Source organism: Chiloscyllium plagiosum, chromosome 21, assembly GCF_004010195.1.
Source record: "Chiloscyllium plagiosum isolate BGI_BamShark_2017 chromosome 21, ASM401019v2, whole genome shotgun sequence".
NCBI lineage: Eukaryota > Metazoa > Chordata > Chondrichthyes > Orectolobiformes > Hemiscylliidae > Chiloscyllium > Chiloscyllium plagiosum.
In genome coordinates, this window is record NC_057730.1 from 10290916 (window position 1) to 10316916 (window position 26001).

Below are 26001 nucleotides of genomic sequence, written 5' to 3' on the forward strand. Positions count from 1 at the left end.
CTCGTCACTATCTTGCATAGGAATGGGCTGACCCGGCCAATGATGCGCACATACGGTGAATGAACTTTTTGAAAATAATCTAATTGGATTCTACTTGCACAGCCACTAAGAACTGAAAGCTCTCCTTCTATGCAGTGAAATCCTAAAAATTTACTTGATGCTTTGTTGCTTTTCAAAGATTCAATTGAGTCAGAGGATAAAATAAATAACTGAGAGGAATTTCCAGTCGTTATCCTGGTACATGTTTAACGCCAGGGGACTTAAGGTAAGAAGGTAAAAACAATGACTGCAGATGTTGGAAACCAGATTCTGGGTTAGAGTGGTGCTGGAAGAGCACAGCAGTTCAGGCAGCATCCAAGGAGCAGCGAAATCGACGTTTCGGGCAAAAGCCCTTCATCAGGAATCCATGTGTGCATCCCATGTAAAATTCAGGTGCCAGAGTACCTAGGATAAGGAAGGCCAAAAGATGTTTCCATTCTCCCAAAAAGTAACACAATCCTTACTACACAATGAAATATAAGCAGAAGATGCTAGTTCTACAGTTCTCTCAGCAAAGAGAAGTGATAGATTAATGTTAGGGATAGAGATTGATCTGACACTTCCTAAATGCCAACTCCTGTTCTGCGTGTTTCCAACATTTTCTGCTTTGTGAGTTCTTTGAAGTCAAATGGATTTTAGTTCTTTAAATATCTTGATAAGCAGGGCATCTGTGTGGCTTCTTGGATCAGATCACTTTGGCTACAAAAGGAAGTCATGTGGAATATATTAATTTAGGCCATTATCATAAGGGAAACCTTCACTGAACAATATCCTGGATGTTTTTATAAGATCGCTACTTCTCATAAAGGTATTGGAATTCCCCAGCATACAGTAACTGGGTGGACTTTCAGGTTTTTTCATAGGTGAAGCAAAAGGGGATTTTATTTCTTTGGGCATGTCAGTTCCAGAGTTGCTGTGGTTCTGTTCGCCGAGGTGGAAGTTTTTGTTGCAAACGTTCGTCCCCTGTCTAGGTGACATCCTCAGTGCTTGGGAGCCTCCTGTGAAGCGCTTCTGTGGTGTTTCCTCCGGCATTTAAAGTGGCCTGTCCCTGCCCCTTCCGGTTGTAAGTTTCAACTGTCCGCTGTAGTGGCCGGTATATTGGGTCCAGGTCGATGTGTTTGTTGATGGAGTTTGTGGATGAGTGCCATGCTTCTAGGAATTCCCTGGCTGTTCTTTGTTTGGCTTGCCCTATAATGGTAGTGTTGTCCCAGTCGAATTCATATTGCTTGTCATCTGCGTGTGTGACTACTAGGAATAGCTGGTCGTCTCGTTTCGTGGCTAGTTGATTAAATCGATTGTCCCTACAATGCATAGTGACATTCACTCTTTTAATTGAAACAGCAAGAACAGAGAGGAACTTCAATGTTCCTCCCAATTAGACAGACCACCAGCAAAACCAATCGGAAACTTGCAAATATCGGAGGTACACTGATCAGAATTCAATTATTATAAAGACACATTGTTGCAAATAAGGAGAATTGAGAAATTTAAACTCAGGATATAAATAGATTTGAAATATTACATATATGTTGTGAAAGCAAAGTACACACAAGCAAATACTAAATCTTTATGTTAATTGAAGCCCAGAAGTTCCACTGAATTCTTTATGAACCAGAACAATGTGCTACAAAATTATGGTTGCATTTCATTGTAAAACATTGTGTGATTTAATCTTAAATTGTTACTGGAAGTTTTATTGCCACTTACAGATTTTGTTTATATGCAGTGCCATTAAATAATACATAAAACTAAGTTGTACAAATTGAGCGTGAGAATATAACATAGCACAATTAATTTGGAAAGAAATGTCTCTTTGAATTTCTTTTGACATCAATTCAAAATAGTTATCAATTTGGTATGCGGCTCCATTGTTCCTCTAAACATTGTATGATCAATAGACATGAATTCTGCAGGCATCATTGAGCCAAATATATCTTAAATAGCACACCTGCAACAGAATGTGCTTTTGTTAAAAAAAAATGAAGCCTACAACTTGCATTCTTCAAAGCTATGTACTTTGGAAGTCAGAGCAAGAAACAGTGGACTGCTCTCCACTTTCTCATTCCTCACAAAACAACAGTGTGCCTGGTAAATAGAAATATGATAAATATGTATTTATTTTTGTCTTATCTTAAATTGGCTTTAAGTGTATACCATGTACCATTAAAACAGCGAACAACTAGCAGATAGAGGTTTAGCTTCAATTGGATTCAGCAGCCCAGTGACCCTTTAAGATGAGCATACATGGGGGATTCAAGATGGCGGTGATCCAGTAGGTCTGCCCTGTTGAGCTCTGCACCAGAACCCAGACAAAGTGGTGTACTCATCCTCCTTTTATTACCCATTGTGGTAGAAATTGATAGTTTTTGATCCTCAGAATTGCTGTGTATGAGTTGAAGAGTGTCCGCGAACATCCTAGGGCAGGAGCAGAGCCTGGTCTCGGAGTTCGTGAAACTCTGAGAGAAGATCGATTCAGCGATGGAGAAGACCCGGGCAAAGCTGGAACTGATCTTGGCCATGCTGCAGAAGCTCCGAAATCGCGGCGGAATCCTCGGCGGGTCGGGTCCAAGCCCTGGAATGACAGGTAAGAGCCTTGGTAGAGCAGGTCAATGATCTCGAAAATCGAGGCCTGCGGTAGAACATCCGCCTGGTCGGGCTGCTGGACCAGGAAGAGGAAGGCCGGTTCATCAGCTTCTTGGAGCAACGGCTCCTGCAGTTTTTGAAGCTAGAAGTCGAGGCAGACCGAGTGCGGGTTGAACGGGCCCACAGCATCGCAGTGCGCAGGCCCAGATCGGACCAGTGTCCCCATCTGATCCTAGTGCGAGTGCAGCACTACAGAGATAAGCAAATGGTGCTGGAAGCCTCTCGAGCACTGGGGAAGGATCCACCGGCTCTCATATATAAAGGATCATGAATTATGCGTTTCCAAGATTTTTCTATGGCTGTGATCTGCAAGCCTTTGATGAGGTAAAAAAGCGGCTGAGGGACTTGAATATCCAGTACTCCGTAAGATATCTGGCAATATTACGTTTCAGCCATGGTTTTAATTTTGACTCACCGGAAAAGGCAAAGGATACCTTAAAATAGACTGACTGGCTCAAATAATATGGGCAATAATGTTTACTTTGTTTTTCTCTGTGGTTTGCCTGGTTTACCTGGCTGTTGGGTTTTTTTTATATATGTGGGGTCCTAATTGTATTTTCTTTTTCTCTCTCTTCTCCCTTCTCTCTCCCCTCCCGTTATCCTTTTTTTAAGTCTCCTTTCATTTGTGTTATATGTTGATTTGTTGTAGAAGTAGTTGTTAGAAGTTTTGATTTGGTAGTTTTGGCAGTTGTACTTTCAAATTTATACAAACTGTTTGCTGTTTTCACTCAGCATGCTATGAGTGGGGTTCTTCCTCCATGGGGAGGGGGGGAAGGGGTCACAGATTGTTTTGGACGGTTATGGCTAACCATTCGTTTAAATGGTGCACCTGGAATGTTAAGGGGAGTCATTCACCAATTAAGAGTAAAATGATACTTTCAAGCCTTAGAAAAGAGAGGTTCGATGTAGCCTTGCTGCAAGAAACACATCTAACTGATAAGGAGCTCTTGAAGTTACAGTAGGGAGGGTTCGGACTGGAGTTTTTCTTGTCCTTTAATTTGAAAAGTTGAGGAGTTGCTATACGCATCCAGAAGAATCTCCCATTTCAACTGTTAAACCAAATTAAGAATGAATATGGGTGGTTTATGATTCTTAAAGCTTTAATACATGGAAAGGAGTATGGGATTTTGTATATTGCCCCCCAACACATACCCTCAAATTTTTATCGGATGTGCTTTCCAGGTTGATGGTCCTTGGGGCATGTCATACAAGTTTAGGGGGAGACTTTAACCGACTTATTGACCCCAAAGTGGACAGGATGCCTAAGGGCTTTGCAGGTATGTTCCTGCAATCCAGGCAGTTGGTGGACGTGAACAAGGAGCTGGGGTTGGTGGATGTGTGGAGATGTCTTCATCCTGAGGGTAGGGATTTCACCTTTATCTCTAACCCACATAAGTGCTATACCAGGATTGACATGTTTTTGCCCCTTTGACCTTTCTGAATTCGGTGCTGTCTTGCGGAATCAGGTACGTAGCCGTTTCTGATCAATAGGCAGTGTACATGGAGGTCAAGGCCGGCAGTAATGGGACAGGCTTGCTGCATTGGCACGTGGATCCTTTCCTCCTGAAAGATAGCAAGTTCATTGAGTATTTCTCACGGGAATTAAAATTTTTTGGGACATTAATTCGGGTACGGCCAGTAATCCGTCGATGCTCTGGGAGACTGCCAAGGCCTATGTAAGGGATTTGATTATTTCTTATTTGGTGACACGGAAGCGGCAGAAGGCAGCTGAGAAAGCATACTTTGACAGACCGTCTGTAACCAAATTGCAGCAGATTACAGCCCTCGGGGCTACACTGAACGCTGCGCTCACCCAGAAGGCAAAGAGGGAAATCTGCTTTGCAAAACAGACATTATTCGAGTATGGTGATAAACCGGGTAGATATTTAGTGTACCTAGCCAGAAAGAAGAGTGTCCCCCAATCTATCACATCCATTAGAGAGAGTGCTGGTACTGTCACTTGCAATGCCAAAAAGATTAACGCAGCAGTCAGGAAGTTCTACGCTGAATTGTACCAGTCGGAGGGCTGTGAGGACAGATTGGTGAAGATGGAGTCCTTTTTTTCAAAATGGTGCACCCTTTAGGTGTAACTTCAGAACAGGTGTCTCTTTTGAATGTCCCTTTGACAATCCAAGAGGTACAGGAGGAGGTGAGGCAGCTCCAGAATCATAAAGTGCCCCACACAGACGGATTTCGGAGCGAGTTTTACTAGGCGTTTATGGACACGTTGGCCAGGCCACTGTTGGATATGTACAACTACTCATACAGTCAGGACTGCCTCCCATCCGCTCTGAGAGAAGCAAGTATTTCTCTTATTCTCAAGAGAGGGAAAGCTCAGAGGATTGTATTTCGTATCGGCCCATATCGTTATTGAATGTGGATTTTAAAATTCTGTCGAAATTGCTGGCATTGAGGTTGGAGAGGGTTTTGCCCATCATTGATGGAAATGTGTTGCTGGAAAAGTGCAGCAGGTCAGGCAGCATCTAGGGAACAGGAGAATCGACGTTTCGGGCATTAGCCCTTCTTCAGGAATGCTGCTGCCTCACCTGCTGCGCTTTTCCAGCAACACATTTCCATCTCTGATCTCCAGCATCTGCAGACCTCACTTTCTCCTCAAAGATTTTGCCCATCATTGTAAAGGAGGACCAGACAGGTTTTATTAAGGGTCGTAGGTCTACTGATATTATTAGAAGAGTATTAAACATGGTTCAGGTATGCCAGCAAGGGTCAATTCTGGGCTTGGTAGTCTCCCTGGATGCAGAGAAAGTGTTTGACTGAATGGAGTGGCCGTATCTCTTTAATGTACAGGAGCAGTTTGGTCTTGGAGGGGTTTTTGTCAGGTGGGTGGCAATGTGATATAGTGACCCGAAAGCAGCAGTTCTCACTAACGGTATAAGATCTGACAATTTTAGTATCGGTAGAGGCAGCTGACAAGGGTATCCTCTCTCGCCACTATTATTTACATTGGTGATTGAGCTGTTGGCAGAGGCCATCTGGAGGGACCCCAATATAATTGCCCCGGAGGTAGGATCAGGCAGGCATAAGATCACCCTTTATGCAGATGACATTCTTCTCTTTTTAACTGAACCAATGATATCTGTGCCCTGTTTAATACAAGTGATTAATCTATTTGGTTCATTCTCGGGGTATAAAATCAATTTCTTAATTTTGGAGGCCATACCTGTGGAGGTCGTTATTAAAATATCCATTCTTGGGTGTGGAACGTGTTTCCCTTTCAGGTGGTCACAGGGAGGTTTCTTGTATTTAGGCATTTTTATCATCCCGACCTTTGATCAATTATATGAAGCTAACTTTGTGCAGTTTCTAGGGAAGACATGATCTTCAGTGCTTGGAGGATCATCCAGTATCCTACTTGGGTAATAGCACTGGTCAAAATGAATGTTCTTCCTCGTTTAATAAATCCCACGCGAATGCTCCCTTTGGTTCTGCCTATCCAAGCACTATGGAGGCTTAACAGTTGGCTTGGATCTTTCATCTGGCATCATAGGCGGCTTCTTATTAAGCTTGCCAAATTACAGCATCCGCAGGGGATGGAGGTGTGGATTTCACAGATTTTAAGAAATATCATTTGGTTTCATTATTATCCTATGTGGCTGATTGGGCTTACCAGGACCTGTGGTCAATCTGACTGGACATCGAGGTCTCCCAGGCAAAATGCCCCCTCATCAATTTGTTGTTTATGGACAAAATGAGGACTGTTATGGACCATGGCAAAAATCCAATTATCCTTAACACAGTTGAAGCATGGAGAATGATGGTGAGGGCAATTTTCAAGAAACTTTCCCTTTTACTCCCACAGTAGGAATGCCAGGATTCTGGCCGGGATCAACAGACTCTGGCTTTAGGCTCTGGGAGTCTAGCGGAGTCTCCTGCTTGGGCGATCTATTTGACGGGGAGGTCATGATGTCTTTCGAGCAGCTGAATCAGAAATATGAGCTATTAAGGAGAGACCTCTTTCATTACTTTCAGCTTAGAAACTTTATGCAGAAAAAGACTACATTAATGATTAGTCCCTATAAGTTGGATATGGAGGAGAGTGCTTTGGTCCATGGGCGTTCTCTTGGTTAGCACCCTCTGTCATTTGTTAGGAGGTTATATCTCAAAGGACATTGAGCGGATGTGCGGAATCTGGACTCAGGAATTGGGGGTGGAGATCTTGTTAGAGACATGGGAGTCAATTGGGAGAACATAAGGAAAATTTCAATTTGCAATAGGACGCAGGCTATGCAATTGAAGGTACTCCACAGGGCTCATTTGGCACCGGAGCAGCTTGTGAAATTTAAAACAGGAGCATCCCCAATGTGCCCCAAATGTAAAACAGATATTGGCACTCTTACCCATTGCTTGTGGTCATGCCACAAGCTTCATAGGTATTGGGGTGATAGAGTGAGTGTTTTGGAAGGGGTCTTGGGAACTGAGGTCAAGGTGGATCCGGTGTCCCTCCTCTTGTCTTTGCCAAATCTCCCTTCTTTGTGCGCGGATGAGAAGGAAGTGTTTAATATTTTTTCATTCTGTGCGAGGAAGAACATTCTAATGAACTGAGTGTCGGAGAATCCCCTGGGACTCTCGGGATGGAATAGATTAGTTATGGAGCAAATTCCCCCGGACTTCCTTACGAGTATGGTGCACAAGAAAATGTAATTATTTTATAGAACATGGCAGCCCTTTCTCTATAATATGGACATGGCCTTGTTGGCTATATTGATTAGGGCCTTTGTGTAGACATGAGGGCTGTGTCTGGCGGTGCTGGAGCCCCGGGAAGAAGAATTCCGAACAAATACGGGTATGCCCACTGATGCTCCTGGTGGTGGGGAGCTTTGGTGGGATTGCGCTGAGTGTGGTTACTTGACTGAATGTAGTTTAATTTACCTTGGTTCAACTTGGTTTAATTTAGTTTTCCTTTGGTTATTTATTGTAGTTTTCGTAGTTTTTTTCTCTCACCTCAGTAGTTTGTGGAGTAGAGTAGTAGTTTGTTTACTGTTTTTGTTGTTATATTGTAAGATTGTTATACTGTTTTGTAGTGATTTTGTAATTTTGTAAAAAAATTAACATCTTTTCCTCAATAAAAATATTTACAAAAAAAAATGAGCATACATCTACAAACACACAAATTAAGAGCAACAGCAGACCATGAACTCCTTTTGCCTGTTCTGCCACTCTATGCCATCATGGCTGGTGTGACTGTGGTTTCAATTCCACTTTCCTATCTCCCCTCTCATACTCTCTTAAATCAGAACCTAACTCAGCCCTAAAAAATATTCAATGACCCTGTATCCTCTGGGGAAGAGAATCCCACAGACCAATGACCCATTGAAAACTCTCCTCAACTCTGTCTCAAATAGGAGATTCCTTATTTCTGAGAGTGTTACCTCATGTCCCATTGAAAACTCTCCTCAACTCTATCTCAAATAGGAGATCCCTTATTTCTGAGAGTGTTACCTCATGTTACCTCATTTCCCTGTTAATTCTCCTCAGGATCTTATATGTTTAAAAAAAAATCACTTCTTATTCTCTTGAACTCCAATAGGTCTAGACCCAGTCTTTCCTCAGAAGACAATCCCATCATCACAGGAGTCTGTCAAGTGAACCTTCTCTGGACTGCTTTGAATGCATTTATATTCTTTCTCAAGTAAGGAGGCCAAAATTGTATGCAATGCTGCTGATGTGGCCCAACATAATTGTAGCAAAACTTCCCAACTTATATATTCCAATTCCTCCACAATAAACAGCAGTTTATTTGCCTCCCTTTTTTGGTTGCTATGCTATTAACAATAAATAGGACAACATTGGAATTTCAACAATGGCGCACCCTGATGATCATAACTTGACAGGGATGATGTGAAGGTGCCAGTGTTGGACTGGGGTGGGCAAAGTCAGAAGTCACATGACACCAGCTTATAGTTCAACAGGTTTATTTGAAATCACAAGCTTTCAGAGTGCTGTTCCTTCATCACATGGCACTTCACCTGACAAAGGAGCAGTGCTACGAAAACTTGTGATTTCAAATAAACCTGTTGGAATATAGCCTGATGTCATGTAACTTCTGACTTGACAGGAATAGTTTTTGGTTATTCAAGATTGAAGCAGATTTGCAGCTTGGCTATGCAAGCCTAAAGCTGGTGGTGACGAATGGTTTACCGTGTCTAAATTAATGGATTAAAAATCAGTAGAAGTAAGAACTTCATTCCAGTGATTTATGCCCATATAGTGAAGCTGAAAGCTGCCACACCACAGGTACAGTAGATGTAACCTGGAAAACATATTTCAGCAACTGCATCACTACCTATTTGCATCGGAAAAAGAAAAATACAAGTGACATGGTCCGAATATTGTCTGCATGGTAATCCTGCTCAAGAGACGATGTTTTAACTAGTGCTCAAGGCTTCCCATGTATACATTGAGCAGATATTAGTTTAAAAACAGATTCTGCAACTTCTGATTTTCCTCCTGTTAATCATACTTTGATTCTGTATATACTAACATCCTCATTACTTATCTTTGGTTGTTGCCACTACATCTTGAGCAGTTTTTCATTGACAGTTTATGTACTGTTAAGATAATTTGCATTTTGACACCAAATGTGGTTCACAACTTATTCTTTTTATTGTGTTTCACCCACTCACTTTCCTCATAAGTCTGGTGTCACACTCTATCAAATGCCATTGCAAAGTCTTCATTTCACATCTTCAACATGATGTAGCAAGTTAGTTAAATGTTACTAAATGTTACAATGTTATTAAAGAGCAGATACAAAGTGAAATAAATGGTATTACATACCCTCTTATCATCTGAGTAGAAAGGTAACCTTTGTTGATTCTTACAATCCTGGCTCTGCTTTCAAATGTTAACAGTAAGATAAGATGTTTCACAGAATCTCAGAACCTTATAGAAGTTTATAAAATCATGAGGGGCATGGATAGGGTAAATAGACAAGATCTTTTCCCTGGGCTGGGGGAGTCCGGAACTAGACGGCATAGGTTCAGGGTGAGAGGGGAAAGATTTAAAAGTGAGCTAAGGGGCAACTTTTTCACGCAAAGGGAATGGAATGAGCTGCCAAAGGAAGTGGTGGAGGCTAGTACAATTACAACATTTAAAAGGCATCTGGATGGGTAGATGAATAGCTAGGGTTCAGAGGGATATGGGCTGACAAATGGGACTAGATTAATTTAGGATATCTGGTCAGCATGGATGAGTTGGACCGAAGGGTTTGTTTCCATGCTGTACATCTCTATGTCTCTATGAAACTAAGTGTTACAGCACCGAAGGAGACGATTCAGTCCACCATATCTGCACTCGCCCTCCAAATTTGTTCTAGCACAGTGGCTCAGTGGTTAGCAAAGCTGCCCCGCAGCGCCAGGGATCCAGGTTCGATTCCAGCCTCAGGTGACTATCTGTGTGGAGTTTTCACATTCTCCCCATGTGTGCGTGGGTGCTCTTGTTTCCTCCCACAGTTGAAAGATGTGCTGGTTAGGTGAATTGGCTACACTAAATTGCTTATAATGTTCAGGGATGAGGAGGTTAGGTGCATTAGACAGGGGGGCATGTTGAATAAAAGGGTAGGGGAATGGGTCTGGTTTGGGATACTCTTCAGAGGGTCAGTGTGGCCTTGTTGGGCCAAATGGCCTGTTTCCACACTGTAGGGATTCTCTGAAATGAGCAACTCGTTTACAGGCTCCTATTCTTACTTTGCACACTCCTTCTTTTCGGATAATAGTGCACATCAGACCTTGACCACTGATTGGGTGAAAATATTTTTCCTTGTTACTTTTTCTTCTTTTGCCAATTACTTTAAATCTGGCCCCTCTTGTTCCAATCCTTTCATGATTGGAGACAGTTTCACTTTATCTACTTTGCCCAGACCCCTCGTAATGTTGACTATCTCAATCAAATCTTCTCTCAACTTTCTGCAAGAAAACCAGTGCTGTATTCTTCAGTCTATCTTCACAATTAAACTTCCTCATCTGTGTAATCCTCATTCTGGTATGTCTATTCCGCACTCGCTTCAATGCCTTCATACTCATCTTAAAGAGCAGTACCCAAATCAAAATGCAGTACTTCAGCTGAGGCAGAACTAGAGTCCTATTGGTCAAAAGGTTTTGCATGCATTGTATCATGGAGGATTTGCTTTTTAAAAAAAGCATGATGCACCTTGTACAAACTTACATTCAAACTTTCTTCACAAATCTGGTGTTGCACTATTTCAAATGACTTTGCAATGTTAGATTAGATTCCCTACAGTGTGGAAACAGGCCCTTCGGCCCAACCAGTCCACACTGACCTTCCGAAGTGTAATCCACCCAGACCTATTTCCCTCTGACTAATGCACCTAACACTATGGGAAATTTAGCATGGCCAATTCACCTAACCTGCACATCTTTGGACTGTGGGAGGAAACCGGAGGAAACCCATCCAGACACGGGGAGAATGTACAAACTCCACACAGTCGCCCGAGGCTGGAATCGAACCTGGGACCCTGGTGCTGTGAGGCAGCAGTACTAACCACTGAGCCACTGTGCCACCCCTATGTTCTCATGTCACATCTTCAAAAAGCTCCAGCGAGTCAGTTAAATACAGTTTTCCCTTTTAAAAAGTCCATGCTGACTTTCTTTTATCAACCTGGATTTGTCAATGTGATAATTTGTTTTGTCCCTAATTATTGTTTCTAGATGTTTCTCCACCACTGAAGTTAAACTGATTGGCCTGTAGTTGCTGGGCTTTACATCTTTAATGGACAATGTGTCATGTTTGGAATTTTCCAACCTGCCAGTACCACCCCCTAAGTCTAATCAAGTCTGAAAAGTTGTGGCCAATTCCTCCACAATTTCTACTCACTTCTCTCAGTACCCTCGGATGTATCTCATTCAGTCCTGTCATCTTATCCATTTTAAATACAGATCTTTATCATTTTTAAACCCTTGTAGATCCTGAATTTCCTCTTCATTCACCCCTACCCGATAGCATTTTCTTGCTTGGTAAAGACTGATACAACATAATTAATACTTCAGCCATTCCCTTTGCCTCCATGCACAGATCCCCTTTTTGTTCTTAATTAACTCCATTCCTCCTTTTATAACTATTTAAAAAAAATTGATATGATTACAGAAGGCTTTGTGATTCTCTATTAAGGTATCTGCCAGTCTCTTTTAATACTTTCTCTTTGCTTCTTTTATTTGGTTTCTTACTTCCCTGTGGAACTTTTAGTATTCAACCTGGTTTTTATTTGCATTTTCTACCTACAACTGTCATAAACACTCTCTCTTCATGACCTTGATTTCTAGCTCATCCAGGGATCTTTGGCTTTGCTTATCCTATTTCCCTCTCTCATGGAATAGACCTTCACTGTGCCATAACACCTCTTCTTTGAAAGTATCCCATTGTTCAGATACTGATTTTCTTGCCAAGATTTGATTTAATTGTAATTGACACCGATCCTTTTTTACCCCATTGAAATAAATTTTGCCAATTGATTATTGTTACTGTTTTTCCTTTGACCTTTTCCTTAGCCAGTATAAATCTTATGATATAATGATCACTCTTTCCTAAATGTTCTATTACTGACATTTGACCCATTTTGCCCACCTCATTCCCAATAACCTGGTCTAGGATCACCTCATTGTAATGAAAACATGTTGGTATAGAAAACTTTTCTCAAAATGTTCAAGGAAGTCTTGCCCTTCATTGCCTTTAAATTATTGCTATTCCATTTATATTCAGATAATTGAATTTGCCCATAATAATATTTCCATCATTTTTGCACCGCCCTAATTTCCTTACCAATTTGTTCCTCTGCATCCTTCGCACTCGTTGGTGGATGGCTGACAGACAACACGAAACAATGTAGCTGTGCATTTTTTCCCTTAGCTTTATCCAAATAAATTCTGTCCTTGACCCCTTTGGTGATGTCTTCTTTCCCCAATATAACAATTTTCCCCTTTTATCAATGCCACCATTCCTCCCCTATTCTTCCTTTCCTATTTTTCCTGAACACTTTGTGTCCAGGAATACTGGACACTCAATCCTTCTCTTCTTTGAGTCAGCTCTCTATTATAGCCATGACTTTGCTTGTTCACCTGGCAATCTGCACCTGCATTCATCAGTCTCATTTGCTACATCCTGAGCATTAACATTGATAGACGTATATATATAGGCCTCTAAGCTTGTAAGCTGTCATTGATGATTCATTATAGCATGACAAGTTTTACTGTGGAACCAAACCTCTGAACTATGATAAATCCTCCAAAACCTCCAGTTGATCAATCTAACTACCTTCAAGCTTGCTACTAATCACTTCAGTCTCATTTATGTCTCCTTATCTCAGGATCATCTTGGCTGTATAAATTTACAACTCAATGAAAAAAAAGTCAAACAGGCATGAATAACACTTTGTGCAGATTCAGCAAACGTTAAACAGGATAGTCAGCTATATTGTACCCGGTGCATTAAATGCGAAAATACCTTGTAAATTAACAACTTTAACTATTTCATTATTTATAGTCATTGTAAAAGTCCCACCATCCAAAATGATATAAGATTAAACCAAATCTTAATAATAGATCACATGTCTCCAATGTCTTAAAGTTCTTCCATTTGGTTGTGTTTTGGCATCTATTTATGCATGTAGTTTTCCAGCTTATTCAAGGTGAATCAGAGGTTACACTTTCATAAAGAGGGATTGCTACTGTGCAGATGTAGGAAGGAGTTCACATCTTAAAGGTAACTGGAAAGGTTAACTTCTTAGAGGCAGAGAACCAGTGAATGGCAAGACATGTTGTTGGGGCAATCCAATTACAAATATACATAGGCAGTTTGCATTATAAATAGAGCTATATGAATTTCTAATGAAAAAAAGAATGCATGCTAATGAACAATTTTAACAAATGGACAGATGACTAGAATGTTTCCCTAGTAAAACTAAACATTTGCTGGTTTATTTCATAGTAATTAGAGCACAGAAATGTATGCTCCATACAACCACTATAATGAATATTATAGCAATGTAAAACACATATTATTCTGAAGCCACAAAATGGCTAAGTAAATGTTGACTGACTCCTTTTAGGGATCTGTTCAGGGACAGTAGACATGCTGTCACTGGTATTCCAATTTTAGAGAATCTCTTTATTTTTTTAATGGGCCATAACCTAAACAACCAAATCCATAATTTCTCAAAGTGCTGATTATTTCTCCAAGAAGTACTACAAAACTGACCAAGCAAGTCAATGAACAGATTGAATCACCTTCAGCTACAGCAAATGTCTAAGCAAGTTGTTTTGGTGTCAGAACACAAAATGGTTTAAGGAAAAACACAGCTTCAACTATCAGCCCAGCTATGACCCAGGTTGGAACAACATTCCATCTTGTTGGGCATTTAAATGTTATTCTTGTAAGCTGCAAGTTTCAAAAATTTATGTTTTACAAATGTCTTCTCAAAAAATGGTGTGGTACATTGAATCCAGCCAGGACTAGTTCATGGAGCATAGCCACATGATGTTGATGTGGAAAATGGTTACTAACAGTAGTAATATTCCTTTGTAGTTGAGATTGAGATACATTGCTGGACAGTTATGAGTTGTCTTTTGTTTTGCATCTAACTTATCCCATATCAGAGCACGGAATGATTGTTGTTGAAGCTAGCTGTTGTGTTAAATATAAGTGTGCTATTTGCATAAGACATAAGAAAAAGAAACAGAATTAGGCCATTTGGCCCATTCAGTCTGCTCTGCTATTCTATCTTGACTGATATACTTCGCAGTCCCATTCTCATGCCTTCTCCCCTTAACCCTTGATCCCCTTATTAATCAGTGAGTTCCCAGCTGAATCTCCAATTTAAGAATAAAATTGACAGTTATGCAACACATTCTCTGTTATATACATGCTTAAGTATCAAGTTATTCTATATGTAGGAAAAATAATCTTAATAGAAAGGTAGGGTTTCAACTTGTTGCCTGTGTCTTAAACTGAAATCATCCAAGTCTCTTAGCAATTCAAGCAGTGTGGCCCATTTCTTGAGAAATAAAATTGAAAAGCAAGAAAGCCACATTAAACTTGCCTAGAACCTTAATTGCATTGTACATCATAGAGGTTGGAGCTCTTTTCTCTACAAAAGGGAAAGCTAAGTGATGATATGATAGAGGTTTTAATAAAAATATAAAAGTTTGAAGGGTCAACATGAATGAAGATAATGTGTCCACGGATGCGGGAGTCCAAAACTAACAGCAATAAATATAAGGTAACCGTTAATAAACACAATAGAGAAATCAGGAGGAAGTTCTTTACTCAGAGTGAAACTGGTCACTACAACAAATAGCACTGATGCATTTAAGCAGGACCTAGATAAACACAAATGGGAGACTGGATTAGAGTGATATGTTGATAGAGTTTGATGAAGAGGGATGACGTGGCGTTTGAATGAATGATTAATCTAAGCGTGGATCATTTAGACCAAGTGGCCACTTTCTGGCCTGTAGGCTGAAAGCAACTCTTTCCATTGATTTTAACCAGAAATTGTTAAAGACTGAATAAAAGGTATAGAGGGCCTGATCACTGCATCCAACATCCATTGGAAACAATAGCAGCTGTGTTCCACCTCCAAGGCTTTAGTTTAATGTCTTATGCAAAAGGTGGAAATGTTCATTCAGACTGATTGGGTAGCAGATATTTGCATTCTCTTTTATGTAGAATTAATTTTGAGTCATCCACTACTGCAGTCAGTAAAAAATTAAAGCTGATGCTGCACTTCTGCAGATGGAGGTTGTAGCTGACTAAACTTGTCACCTAATTCCACAGAATATGTAAATATCTAAAATTAATTATAGCTCACTTTGAAGGACAGCTTCAGTCACCTATCCTTAAATTGCAGGATGACATTTTCCATTGAAAAGGAATAAGGTGATGAAATGCTTTTATAATAACAGGTTTAAAATCGCTGATCTCTGCAATAATTAAGGAATTTGTGAATATGGTATTCATATTTTTCGAATCTTTCTGATTAAAGGATAAGTCTTGGCCAAATTACTGTTGGAGCACCCGCTTGTCTTTGTAGTACAGTGGGATCTTTGAGACAGAGGCAGGCAGGCCTTGGTTGAAGGTCTGAATCAAACGATGGTACTTCCAGCAGCTCAGCACTCTGTTAACACAGCACTGGAGTATCAGCCTGGATTGGTTTGTTTTCAAATGCCAGGAGTGAGGCCTGAACTTACAAAGTTTGTGAGAAGATTTGTAGCTCGGGTGCTTGTTGTTGTGGTTCTGTTCGCTGAGCTGGGAAGCGCTTCACAGGAGGCTCCCAAGCACTGAGGATGTCCCCTAGACAGGGGACAAAACGTCTGCAACACATATTCCCAGCTCAGCGAACAGAACCACAACACTGAACTTACAAACTTCAGATCTAGATGTGAAAATGCCAGGAGCTGAGCCATAGGTGACACCTAATATGAATTTGAAGCTATTTATCCAAAATTAAGAAGAAACAAAAGCTGTGTTACATAATTAAGGTGGATGAGCTGTTGTTGTAAAACTAAGTGGTACTTACAATTGGTTACCCATATAACTCCCTAGACTCCGCCACTTCTGAATGAGTAAAATCAGACAATGAAAAGAGCGAAAAAATTGCATTTACATAGTACTTTTCACATCCACTGGACTTCTCAAAGCATTTTGTAACCAACTAAGAACTCTTGAAGTGTTGTCAATATGGAAAATGCAGCAGTAAATTATGTGTCCAACAGACTTCTATAGACAAAATGCAACAACAACTAGGCAATCCATTTTTATAGTGCAGATTGAGGGATAAAGACTGGCTGTAATACATGCTCTCTGCACTTTGTTAGAAAAGTGCCACGTAATTTTTATATGCAGCAAGGCAAGCAAAGGGTTCTCCATTTGACATCTCATCTAAGAGACAGGAACTCTAAAGCTACAGTATACCCTCAGTACAGCACTGGAGTATTAGTGATCAATTTGTGCTCAGGTCCTGGGCTGAGACTTGAATTCAGAACTTTGAACTCAAAGGTAACAGTGTACCTAACTGAGCAACAGCTGACAGAATGAATTTCGGCTCAAGTGAGATGGCGAGACAGAAGACTTTGAATCTAAATTCTAAGGTTAAATTGCCTGCGCTATCTAGGAGTGCTCCTATCAGATTAAATTTTATTATGGAAATATCACCACTGAAATTAAAATAGAAGCATTTTTTCACCAAAGGAACCTTTACATAAATAAACTTTAATAGTTCTGTTTTTTAATGATTACAAAATAAAATGTAAGACCAGGACACAAAAATCAACATTATTTTTGTTTGTTCACATCAGATTCAGTTGCCTGTGTTGATCCTGAAGAATGTATAAAGGTGTGTGGCACTGAAGTGGGATGCTCTAACATTGCTTTCCCAAAACTCGTGATTGAGCTGATGCCTGATGGTAACTTTATTTACAAATTTTTTTTTATCCTGTCAATGATTATAAATGAACAAGTCTCACACAGGAATATGGTCAAAAAAGAAGCAGCCAGAATAAAAATGTACAGAATGTTCTCGTGAGCTCTTGTACATTCTTTCTCATTCAGAATCGCTGAAGATTGCAGAAAAAGAAGACACAATGAACTGAATAACCATCACCAATGCTGTTTGATAAAATAAAAAATGCATATTGCTGAGAAAAGAAATTCAGTTTGAAATGTTCTTATAGTCGCCATTTTCCCTGAAGACCAGTTTATCACTTTAAAAGCCGAGGTTTAGTGTTGACCCTTGCTCACCCATTGGTCATACAGCAATACAGCAGGATGGTGAGGATAACTACATCTGTAGCAGTTGAAATGTTTACCTTGGTGACTATCCATAGGCACGTCATGGCTGATGTGAAGACAACTTGATCGTGCGATTTGCTGTTGCTCGATTTTCGACAAGTGAAGTCATAATTAGTTATGCCTACACCCAACAGCATAAACATGATAGACAACACAATGATGTAGCAACAAAGAGGAAGTTACACCCAAAGCAGTCTGGCTAGATACATTATTGTTACTCGTTAGTCCTGTTTCATCAGATTGTTATGCTCTATTTGCAGAAGAAAATGGATTTATTTTACTCTCCATTATAAATAATTAGAATACAATAAGTTGTTTCAATAAGGACATTGCATAAGGATGAATTATGTGATGAACCAGAAAGGAGTAGGAAAGCACAGAAGTGATTCTATTGGATTAGTAATCTTGAAACCTAGATTAATAATCCAGAATCATGAGACTTGTCACTGGGGATATAACTTCAATACAATTTGTAAATCTGGAATAAAAAGCTAGAATCAGTAGTAATGGCTATGAAATCACTGGACAGTCTCAAAGACCCACACGCTTCACTATTGTCTCCTTGCCTGGTCTGGTCTATATGGGATTCCAGGCACGCAGCAATGTAATTGACTCTTAAGTGTGCTTTGAAACTCCCCTTGCAAACCATTCAGCTGTATTCAGGAAGGTACATCACAACAGCTTCTCAAGCGGAATTCAGGGAGGCCTTCACAGTGATGTCCACATCCTGTGAGTGAATAACAAAAAAAATTGATCACTTGGACAAATGAAGCCACCAGGCAGAGGCTGACTAGTTGCACACAGCAAAGGGGCCTGCGGGAATGAAAAGATGAATAAGTTTCCTCCAAGCTAAACAGCAGTTTGCCTTTATATAACCACTTTAATATAGTCAAATTTCCTGAGGTGCTTCACAGCAATGGTTATCAAATGAAATTTGACATGGACCCACATGAGGGTTTCAAGGTCAGTTGAGTATACACAGAAAGACAAACCACTCTGATCTCTAAGGGACAAATTTCTCATGGTTGCAGTAGGGACAAAAATGGTTAAGTCAAGGACAGAATTATTACCTTATCGGCCACTCATTCTCATTCTTTGGGGTACTTGGTACTAAATGTTTGAAGTTTATAGAAATTAGGGCTGTGAGGAAAGAGCAGCAATTAATAGGTTTAGAGAGCTGGGATAGGTACACTAGGCTGAATGGTCTCCTACTGCACTGCATGATTCCATAAATTGTAATTAAATTTGCTACCAGCTGATACCAAACACACCCACAATAAAAAGATATTTGCTTGACCAGTGGAGTTCAGCATTAGGTACATTCTTATAGCAATGCCCAGTTTGATATTTTCGGAAAGCAATAATGACCTGCAGACAGGTACAACTATTTAAATAATTCAAACAATTGGATACTGGCATTGTTGAAATTCCCTTCTCACGGAAGAATGAAAGCTATTTGCTTTGATTCATTCATGAGATATGGGTGTTTATTATCTGTTAAGAATCAACAATATTACTGTGGATCTGGAGTCACATGTAGGCCAGGCTGGATAAGGATAGCAGTTTTCACATGAGCGAATCAGCTGAGTTTTTAAGACAATCGGCAGTGGTAATAGATATTTTCTAGTTAACCTGTTCAGATCTGTTATTTATATCTCTGTAGCAGGTGGGTCTTGAACCCTAGCTTCATGCTTCAAAGGTAGGGATATGACACTAGCCCCTGTGCCATGACAGTCCCAAGTATTTCTATAAAGGTAAAGCTAGTTATGCAATTCACTTGTTTCCTGCTTAGTTCTAGAATGGGTTCCATTGTATGGGACAGTTCTTGTAATTTCTATGTGAAATCGCTCCCTGCTCCATTCAAACAACAAACATTTCTTTTAAGTACAATTTAACCAATTACATGGGCCAGCAATGGCCTCGTCGTATGATTAATCCAAAAACTCAGCTAATGTTCTGGGGACCTAGGTTAAAATCCTGCCACAACAGATGGTGGAATTTGAATTTAATTTAAAGAGTAAAATCTGGCATTAAGAATCCACTGATGACAACGAAACTATTGCTGATTCTTGGGGAAAAAATCCACTAATGTCCTTTAGGGAAGGAAATCTGCAGTCCTCATCTGGTCTGGCCTCTTTGTGGCTCCAAACCCACAGCAATGTGGCTGACTCTTAACTGCTGTCTGATTGACTGAGTAAGCCACTCAATTCAAGGGCAGCCAGTGACGCCCACTTCCCATGAGTGAATTAAAAACAAAATTACGCAAAATGATGTGTTTATTCATCTGTTCTCCTTTTTCCCGTGTCTTATCAATCATGCCTTTGTTACCCCTTCACTTGTGTATGCATCCCTTAGGTCAGTTTAATGTTATCCTGCATCCTCCCACAAACAACACTCACTCAAAGCTGGTATCCAAGCTCCAAAGTTCAGCTCTCCCCCCATCGTCACTAACCTATTTTGACTCCTGGTGTGATTTTATTTCATTATTGCGTTTGGTTACAAATCTCTCCATGGTATTACCCCCTCCCAATCTCTGAGACCTCCTGAGGTTATTGCACTCCTTTGCTTGTGGCCTTTTAAATATTCCCAATTTCCATACTTCCCCCATTGCAGCCATGCCTTGTGTTGCCTGGGCTTTAAGCATTGGGATTCCCTCCTGAAATTTCTCCATCTCCCCCTCTCCCCTGCTTTAAGATGATTTTAAAATCTTCCTCTTTGACCAAACGTTTGCTAACCTGACTTCGTAACTCCTCATGTGACTTGATATCAAATTTCACATGATAAATATTCCTATGAAGCACCCTGGGAAATTTGACTATATTAAATTGGTACATAAAAGCAATCTGTGTTGTTGATCCAGTTGTCAAATGCGAGCCTAGCATTTTGCATTAACAAACTCACACTATCAGGAACTTAACTATTGGTGCTCTTCAAACTAATTGCAGGCCTACGTGGACTTATGATTGCAGTGATCATGGCTGCTCTCATGTCATCTCTGACGTCAATATTTAACAGCAGCAGTACATTGTTTACCATGGACATCTGGAGAAAGATTCGGAAGGATGCCAGTGAACGGGAATTACTGCTGGTTGGAAGGTAGGATTCATTGTGTTAGCCTCAGGTGGTATTTGCACAAAATAAATCCAGAGATAGCTTTTCTCTCAGTTGTAAAGTAACTATAGTCCTAGGGACCAAACTTTCATTAGAGAGACACAACTAGTGATGAGTTTAAACTGAGGGTCACTGGGCCTCATGTTGAGGCGGTGGAGGGTGGGGGGAGGCAAGGTTGAAAAAGTAGGACCTTCATGGTAACCTCAGCCAGTGCAGGAATTGAACATTCACAATTGGTGTCACTCTACATTGCAAACCAGCCATCTGAGCTAAGCAACCCTTCTCAACAGTGCAAACTAAATACAAACTGTGCTGATGTGAATATTGAAGATGTGCGAAATGTCTAGAAATGAACCTTCCAGTTCAGCGAGCAAATGTACATCCAAAACCTCAACCTAAGCTACAAATCTTCTCAAAACTCGCTAAGAACATAATGCAGTTCTATCGAGGAGCATGTTATGAGGTGATGCCAGTAAAAGCAGCGGTGAGTTGCATAGTGGTGTAGTTCCTTGACCATGTTCCACTTGGACAATTTCTCCAGTACCAGGAATGAGGTAGGACAGGTTTCCTGGGACAAGGAGGGAAGCAATTAAATTTCAAACCGTCCCTAAAGAGCCATGAGCACTTTGCAGGTGGTGTATTGATCCAAAGGCAAGAATAAACACCATGTACCCCAGTGTCGCTCCTGGCTTGGGTTCTCAGCTTGACCTTTGGCTCCCAAGATGATCACAATGGGCCTCCTAGAGCCTCAGTCCTGGCTATTGGGTCCTGGATTGAATCAGAACTCCACCTGACCCAGGTGAATGGTGGTGGCCTTCCAGGGTCAGCCCAAGGGTATCATTATTACTCTAAGTCTGGAGTCACACAAAGACCGACTGGTTAAGTATGACAGATGTCATTCCTTAAAGGATGTTAGTGAACCAGATGGATTTTTCATGTAATCAAGCGCCAATAGAGAAATTGTGGAGCACAGCATAATCTGACTGCAAGGGAACATCTTTATCTTATCAAAGGATGAATGAGAGACTGACTGAGTAAGATTCTGATATAATACCATTGTGCTGACCTAGTAAGAGGGATTTGGATTGAGTTAAAAAAATCAACACGCACCTATGAGAACAGATGGATGAGAAATGCATGCTATTCTGTTATTACACACGGATTTGCAAGCCAAACCAAATCAGCCTCTCTATTACTAGGTTTGCAACAGGTGAAATTAAAACATTCAATGGCCATCAAAATTGCTCGGTTATTCCTAACCAGACTTTAGAAACAAATATTGTTGGACCCCAAATTTATATCTTCAAACAAAAATTAACAATTTATTATTAATAATGTACTTTCAGCAGTACACATGTAAACTACAAAGCAATCTAATTAATATTTACAATCTAAGCCTAATCATCTTTGAGCACCAGCCGTAATGATGACCATGATGTTTTCTGGCAATCAGACTATGCTGTGCTCCACAAGATCTCAGTTGCTCTTGGTGCTTGTTCCTTGCCTTTGAGATTGGCCATGGCAGGAGAAACCAAGAACTGGACTTGTCAGTCAGTATGCACTCTGTGATCAGTGTAACAAATTGGACACAAATTGCACTGAGACTCCACTCCACCTTAAAATCTAATGGCAATGGAAGGTTGACCCTGATCTATTTGGATACCTCACACATTTCCTGTTCTTTTTGTTTAGGATTGTGACAGTGATACTAGTTGCAGTGAGCTTGGTATGGATCCCAATATTGCAAAGTGCGAACAGCGGACAACTCTTTAACTATATTCAGTCGGTGACCAGCTATTTAGCTCCTCCCGTAACTGCAGTGTTTGTTCTTGCTGTGTTTTGGAAAAGAACTAATGAACCTGTGAGTAATTTGAGTCGGTGCTTCCAGCTGTCTCGATCCTAAATTCCATATTTACTTTCCTATGTCACTGAGCCACTCTATGTGTCTCTTCACCTTTAAGATGCTACTTAACAAAGAGACATAGAAGATGGATGCAGGAGTAGGCCATTCGATCTGAGAAGCCTGCTTTACCATTCAATATATAAATGGCTGATCAATGAGCTCAATGCCCTAATCCCGCCCTCCCTCCATATCCTTGACCTCTTTAATTATAAGAACTATATCCACCTCCTTTTTGAAAACACAATCTTTAGACCTCAATCACTTTCTGTGGTAGTGAATTCCACCAACTCACAATTCTTTGCGGGTAGAAATTTCTCCTTATCTCAGTCCTACAAATCTGCCTTCCTACAATATCTACCTCTTATACATAAACTATGGCCTCTGGTTCTGGACTCTCCCACCATCAGAAACATCCTTCCTGCATCTAACCTGTCTCCTCCTGTTAGAATTTTATAGGTTTCGATGAGATTCCCCCCGTGATCTTCTAAACTCCAGTGAATACAATCCTAACTGATTCGATCTATCATTATACATCAGTCCTGCCATCCCAGGAATCAAGTTGGGAAACCTTTGCTGCACTCCCTCTATAGTAAGACCATTCCTTCCTCAGATACAGGGATCAAAACTGCACATAATATACCAGGTGTGACTTCACTAATGCTCGGTATAATTCAAGCAAGACATCCTTGTTCCTGTACTTGAATCCTTTCACTGTGAAGGCCAACACATAGTTTGCTTTCTTTCCTGCTTGCTGCACCTGTGCACTTACTTTCAGCAACAGGTGTATGATGACACCCAGGGCTTGCTTAACGTTCCCCTCTCACAATTTCCAGCCGTTGAAATCTGCCTTCCTATTTTGGCTACCTTCCATTTCTCTGCCAAGCATTTGCCCACTTACTCAGCCTGTCCAAAACCCTTGCATCCCCCTCACACTTATCCTTCCACCCAGCTTTATGTCATTTGCAAATTTTGAGCTATGACATTTAGTTCGCTCATGTAAATAATTTACATACATTGTGAATAGCTGGGGACCTAGTACCGATCTCTGCTCTCCTAGTCAGTGCCTGCCATTCTAAGACTTTAAAAATACCTCTTTAACCAAAGGCCACCTGGTCTAATGTTGCCTTACACAAAAACTGGAAAAAAATAGAATTAATTGTTAGGTCTCACAATATTTGTGGAGCGAGAAACTCGGTTAACGTTTCAGAACAAGGAGCTTTTTCCTCAGGGTTTTTTTGGAATTTCCTAATATTTTGGCTTTTTATCTCCTTATGTGGCTTCTTGTCAAACTTTGCTCTTGGGAAATAGCTTGTGGCAATTTATTTTATTCAAGGTGTTATACAAATATAACTTTTTGAATCAAATTCCCATATCAAAGTGTTCAGATGTAGCCTACATCTCTTCATGATCTCATTCTGCAAGTGAGAATATTTCACAGAAAATCTTTAGCTTCTTTGTCATTATTGTTCATCATTACCAAATTCATAGAATTGTATAGTGCAGAAAGAGGCTAGTCAACATCATGAATCATCAGGCCTGGATTAGCTCTGAACCAGATGGTTGTTCACATTCCATTCCAGACACTTGAACAAAGTACCCAGATTAACATACCAGCACAATTCATTGGTGTTGCTGTTTTACAATGAGATATTGTATAAAGGCTTTGTCTCTCCTCTCAGGTAGATGTAACAGATTCCACAACTTTATATTTGAAGAAATTGGGGCATTTTTCCTGACGTTGCAAACAGTATTTATCCCTGAAACAACATTACTTTGAAAAAATGATGATCTGGTCTTTATCTTTTCTCTCCCTCAGTAACTTAGCCCTCAGACAGCTAACTTTATAGCTGGTGGATCTGACCATTGTTCTGATGTGGTATCAGGATAGAATAGAATGGAATAACCTTTATTGTAACATATACTCAATGAGCGCAGTGAAAAGTTTATATATCACCAATTGCAGCACCGACTTAGATACAAAAGTACCTAGGCACAGCTTCTTTTGTTACAAAAGTGGAAACCAGTGTAATGACCAGCATTAGCCTAAATCATAAACAAAAACAGAAATTGCTGAAAACGTTCAGCAGGTCTGGCAGTATCTGTGGTGAGAAATCAGTTTTAACATTTCAGATGGAGTGACCCTTCCTCAGAACTTCTGAATGTTTCCAGCAATTTCTGTTTTGGTTTGATTTACAGCATTTGTAGTTCTTCCAGTTTTCAACCCAAACTATGTCTGATTTGTTTTTGATTTAAGTGGCAATGAGACCCAGTAAGTATTTGCTGCTTGTTTTCAGGGTGCGTTCTGGGGACTGATGGTTGGACTAGTGGTTGGCCTGGTGCGAATGGCCATGGAGTTTGTGTATCCCTCGCCACGCTGTGGGGTGTATGACCTAAGGCCGCTTCTGTTGAAGAAGGTTCACTATCTCCACTTTGCAGTAATTCTGTGCACCCTCACGGCTCTAATCGTTGTGGTAATCAGCCTGCTGACAAAGCCTCCGCATGAAAGTCAGGTATAGCACAACTTCTATTTTTGGCACGGTTAACACCATCGCAACTCTCCCCCTTGGGGCGTACTGAGGATTTGATTCCCATGTGATCAACTCAGAAGGAATGGTTACTTTCTGGGATTTCCCCCACCTAATTCGGCTGAATAAAGATTATAGGACTGCAGTTAAAGAAATTCCAGTAATACTTTTAGGAAAATGAGAATGGAATGCTGTCTATAGTTGATCTATGACACCAATTTTGATATCCACTGCCTTCATCATCTACCTTTTAGGGTATCAACATGTTGAACTAAGGCATGATATTGGTTTATTTAGGATATTGTCAAACATTCTGTTGGTGATCTCTTAACTCAAGCCAAATCCCGTTCTAATTGGCTTCCTGGTCTACATTTGACTCCTGGTCAAACAATGTCTTGATTTTAAAATTCAAATTCTTAATTACAAATCCCTCCATGGCCTTGCCCCTCCCCATCTTTAATCAACACCATACCACAAAACCCATTACATGTGATATAAATGAGATATAGATACCAATGCTCACAACCTACCATCTCCTTTAGGAAGTAACAAATGTATCATTTTGACCACTCACCAATGATCCCAGCAAATCTTAGTTAGAAATTCCTAGGAACTCAGGTGTATTGTGTCTGCTATAATTTTAGTTATGTCAGAAATACATGGACGCTATGATCAGTGTGTCCTGTGTATATGCTGTTGCCATGTATGATGTTTTCATGTTACAGTGAGCTGCTGCCATTTACCTGATTGCTAAATACACACTGGACATTTCGCATGCAAATGCTCATTCATTCTTTGTAGCACTGAGGTTTTATCACAGCAGTGAATGAATTCTTATGGACTCCAGGCTAATCCTGGAGGATTGACAACATATTTATACTCATTCATACCACTTTTCACATATTCAACATTCTTTCATTTTAATCACAGCAGCAAAGCATTGTAGAACGTTGTTGAAAC

The 26001-nt window shown here is 40.4% G+C and overlaps 1 protein-coding gene across 1 annotated transcript in view; it reads left to right on the plus strand.

Annotated features, from left to right (window-relative positions):
• slc5a10 (solute carrier family 5 member 10) overlaps positions 1–26001 on the plus strand; it is a 147990-nt gene that overhangs the window by 108926 nt on the left and 13063 nt on the right. Inside the window, exons 11-14 of the mRNA XM_043711228.1 lie at positions 17010–17117; positions 20448–20598; positions 22306–22474; positions 24811–25026. Of these exons, the coding sequence (XP_043567163.1) occupies positions 17010–17117; positions 20448–20598; positions 22306–22474; positions 24811–25026 (644 nt within the window). The remainder of the gene's footprint in view (positions 1–17009; positions 17118–20447; positions 20599–22305; positions 22475–24810; positions 25027–26001) is intronic.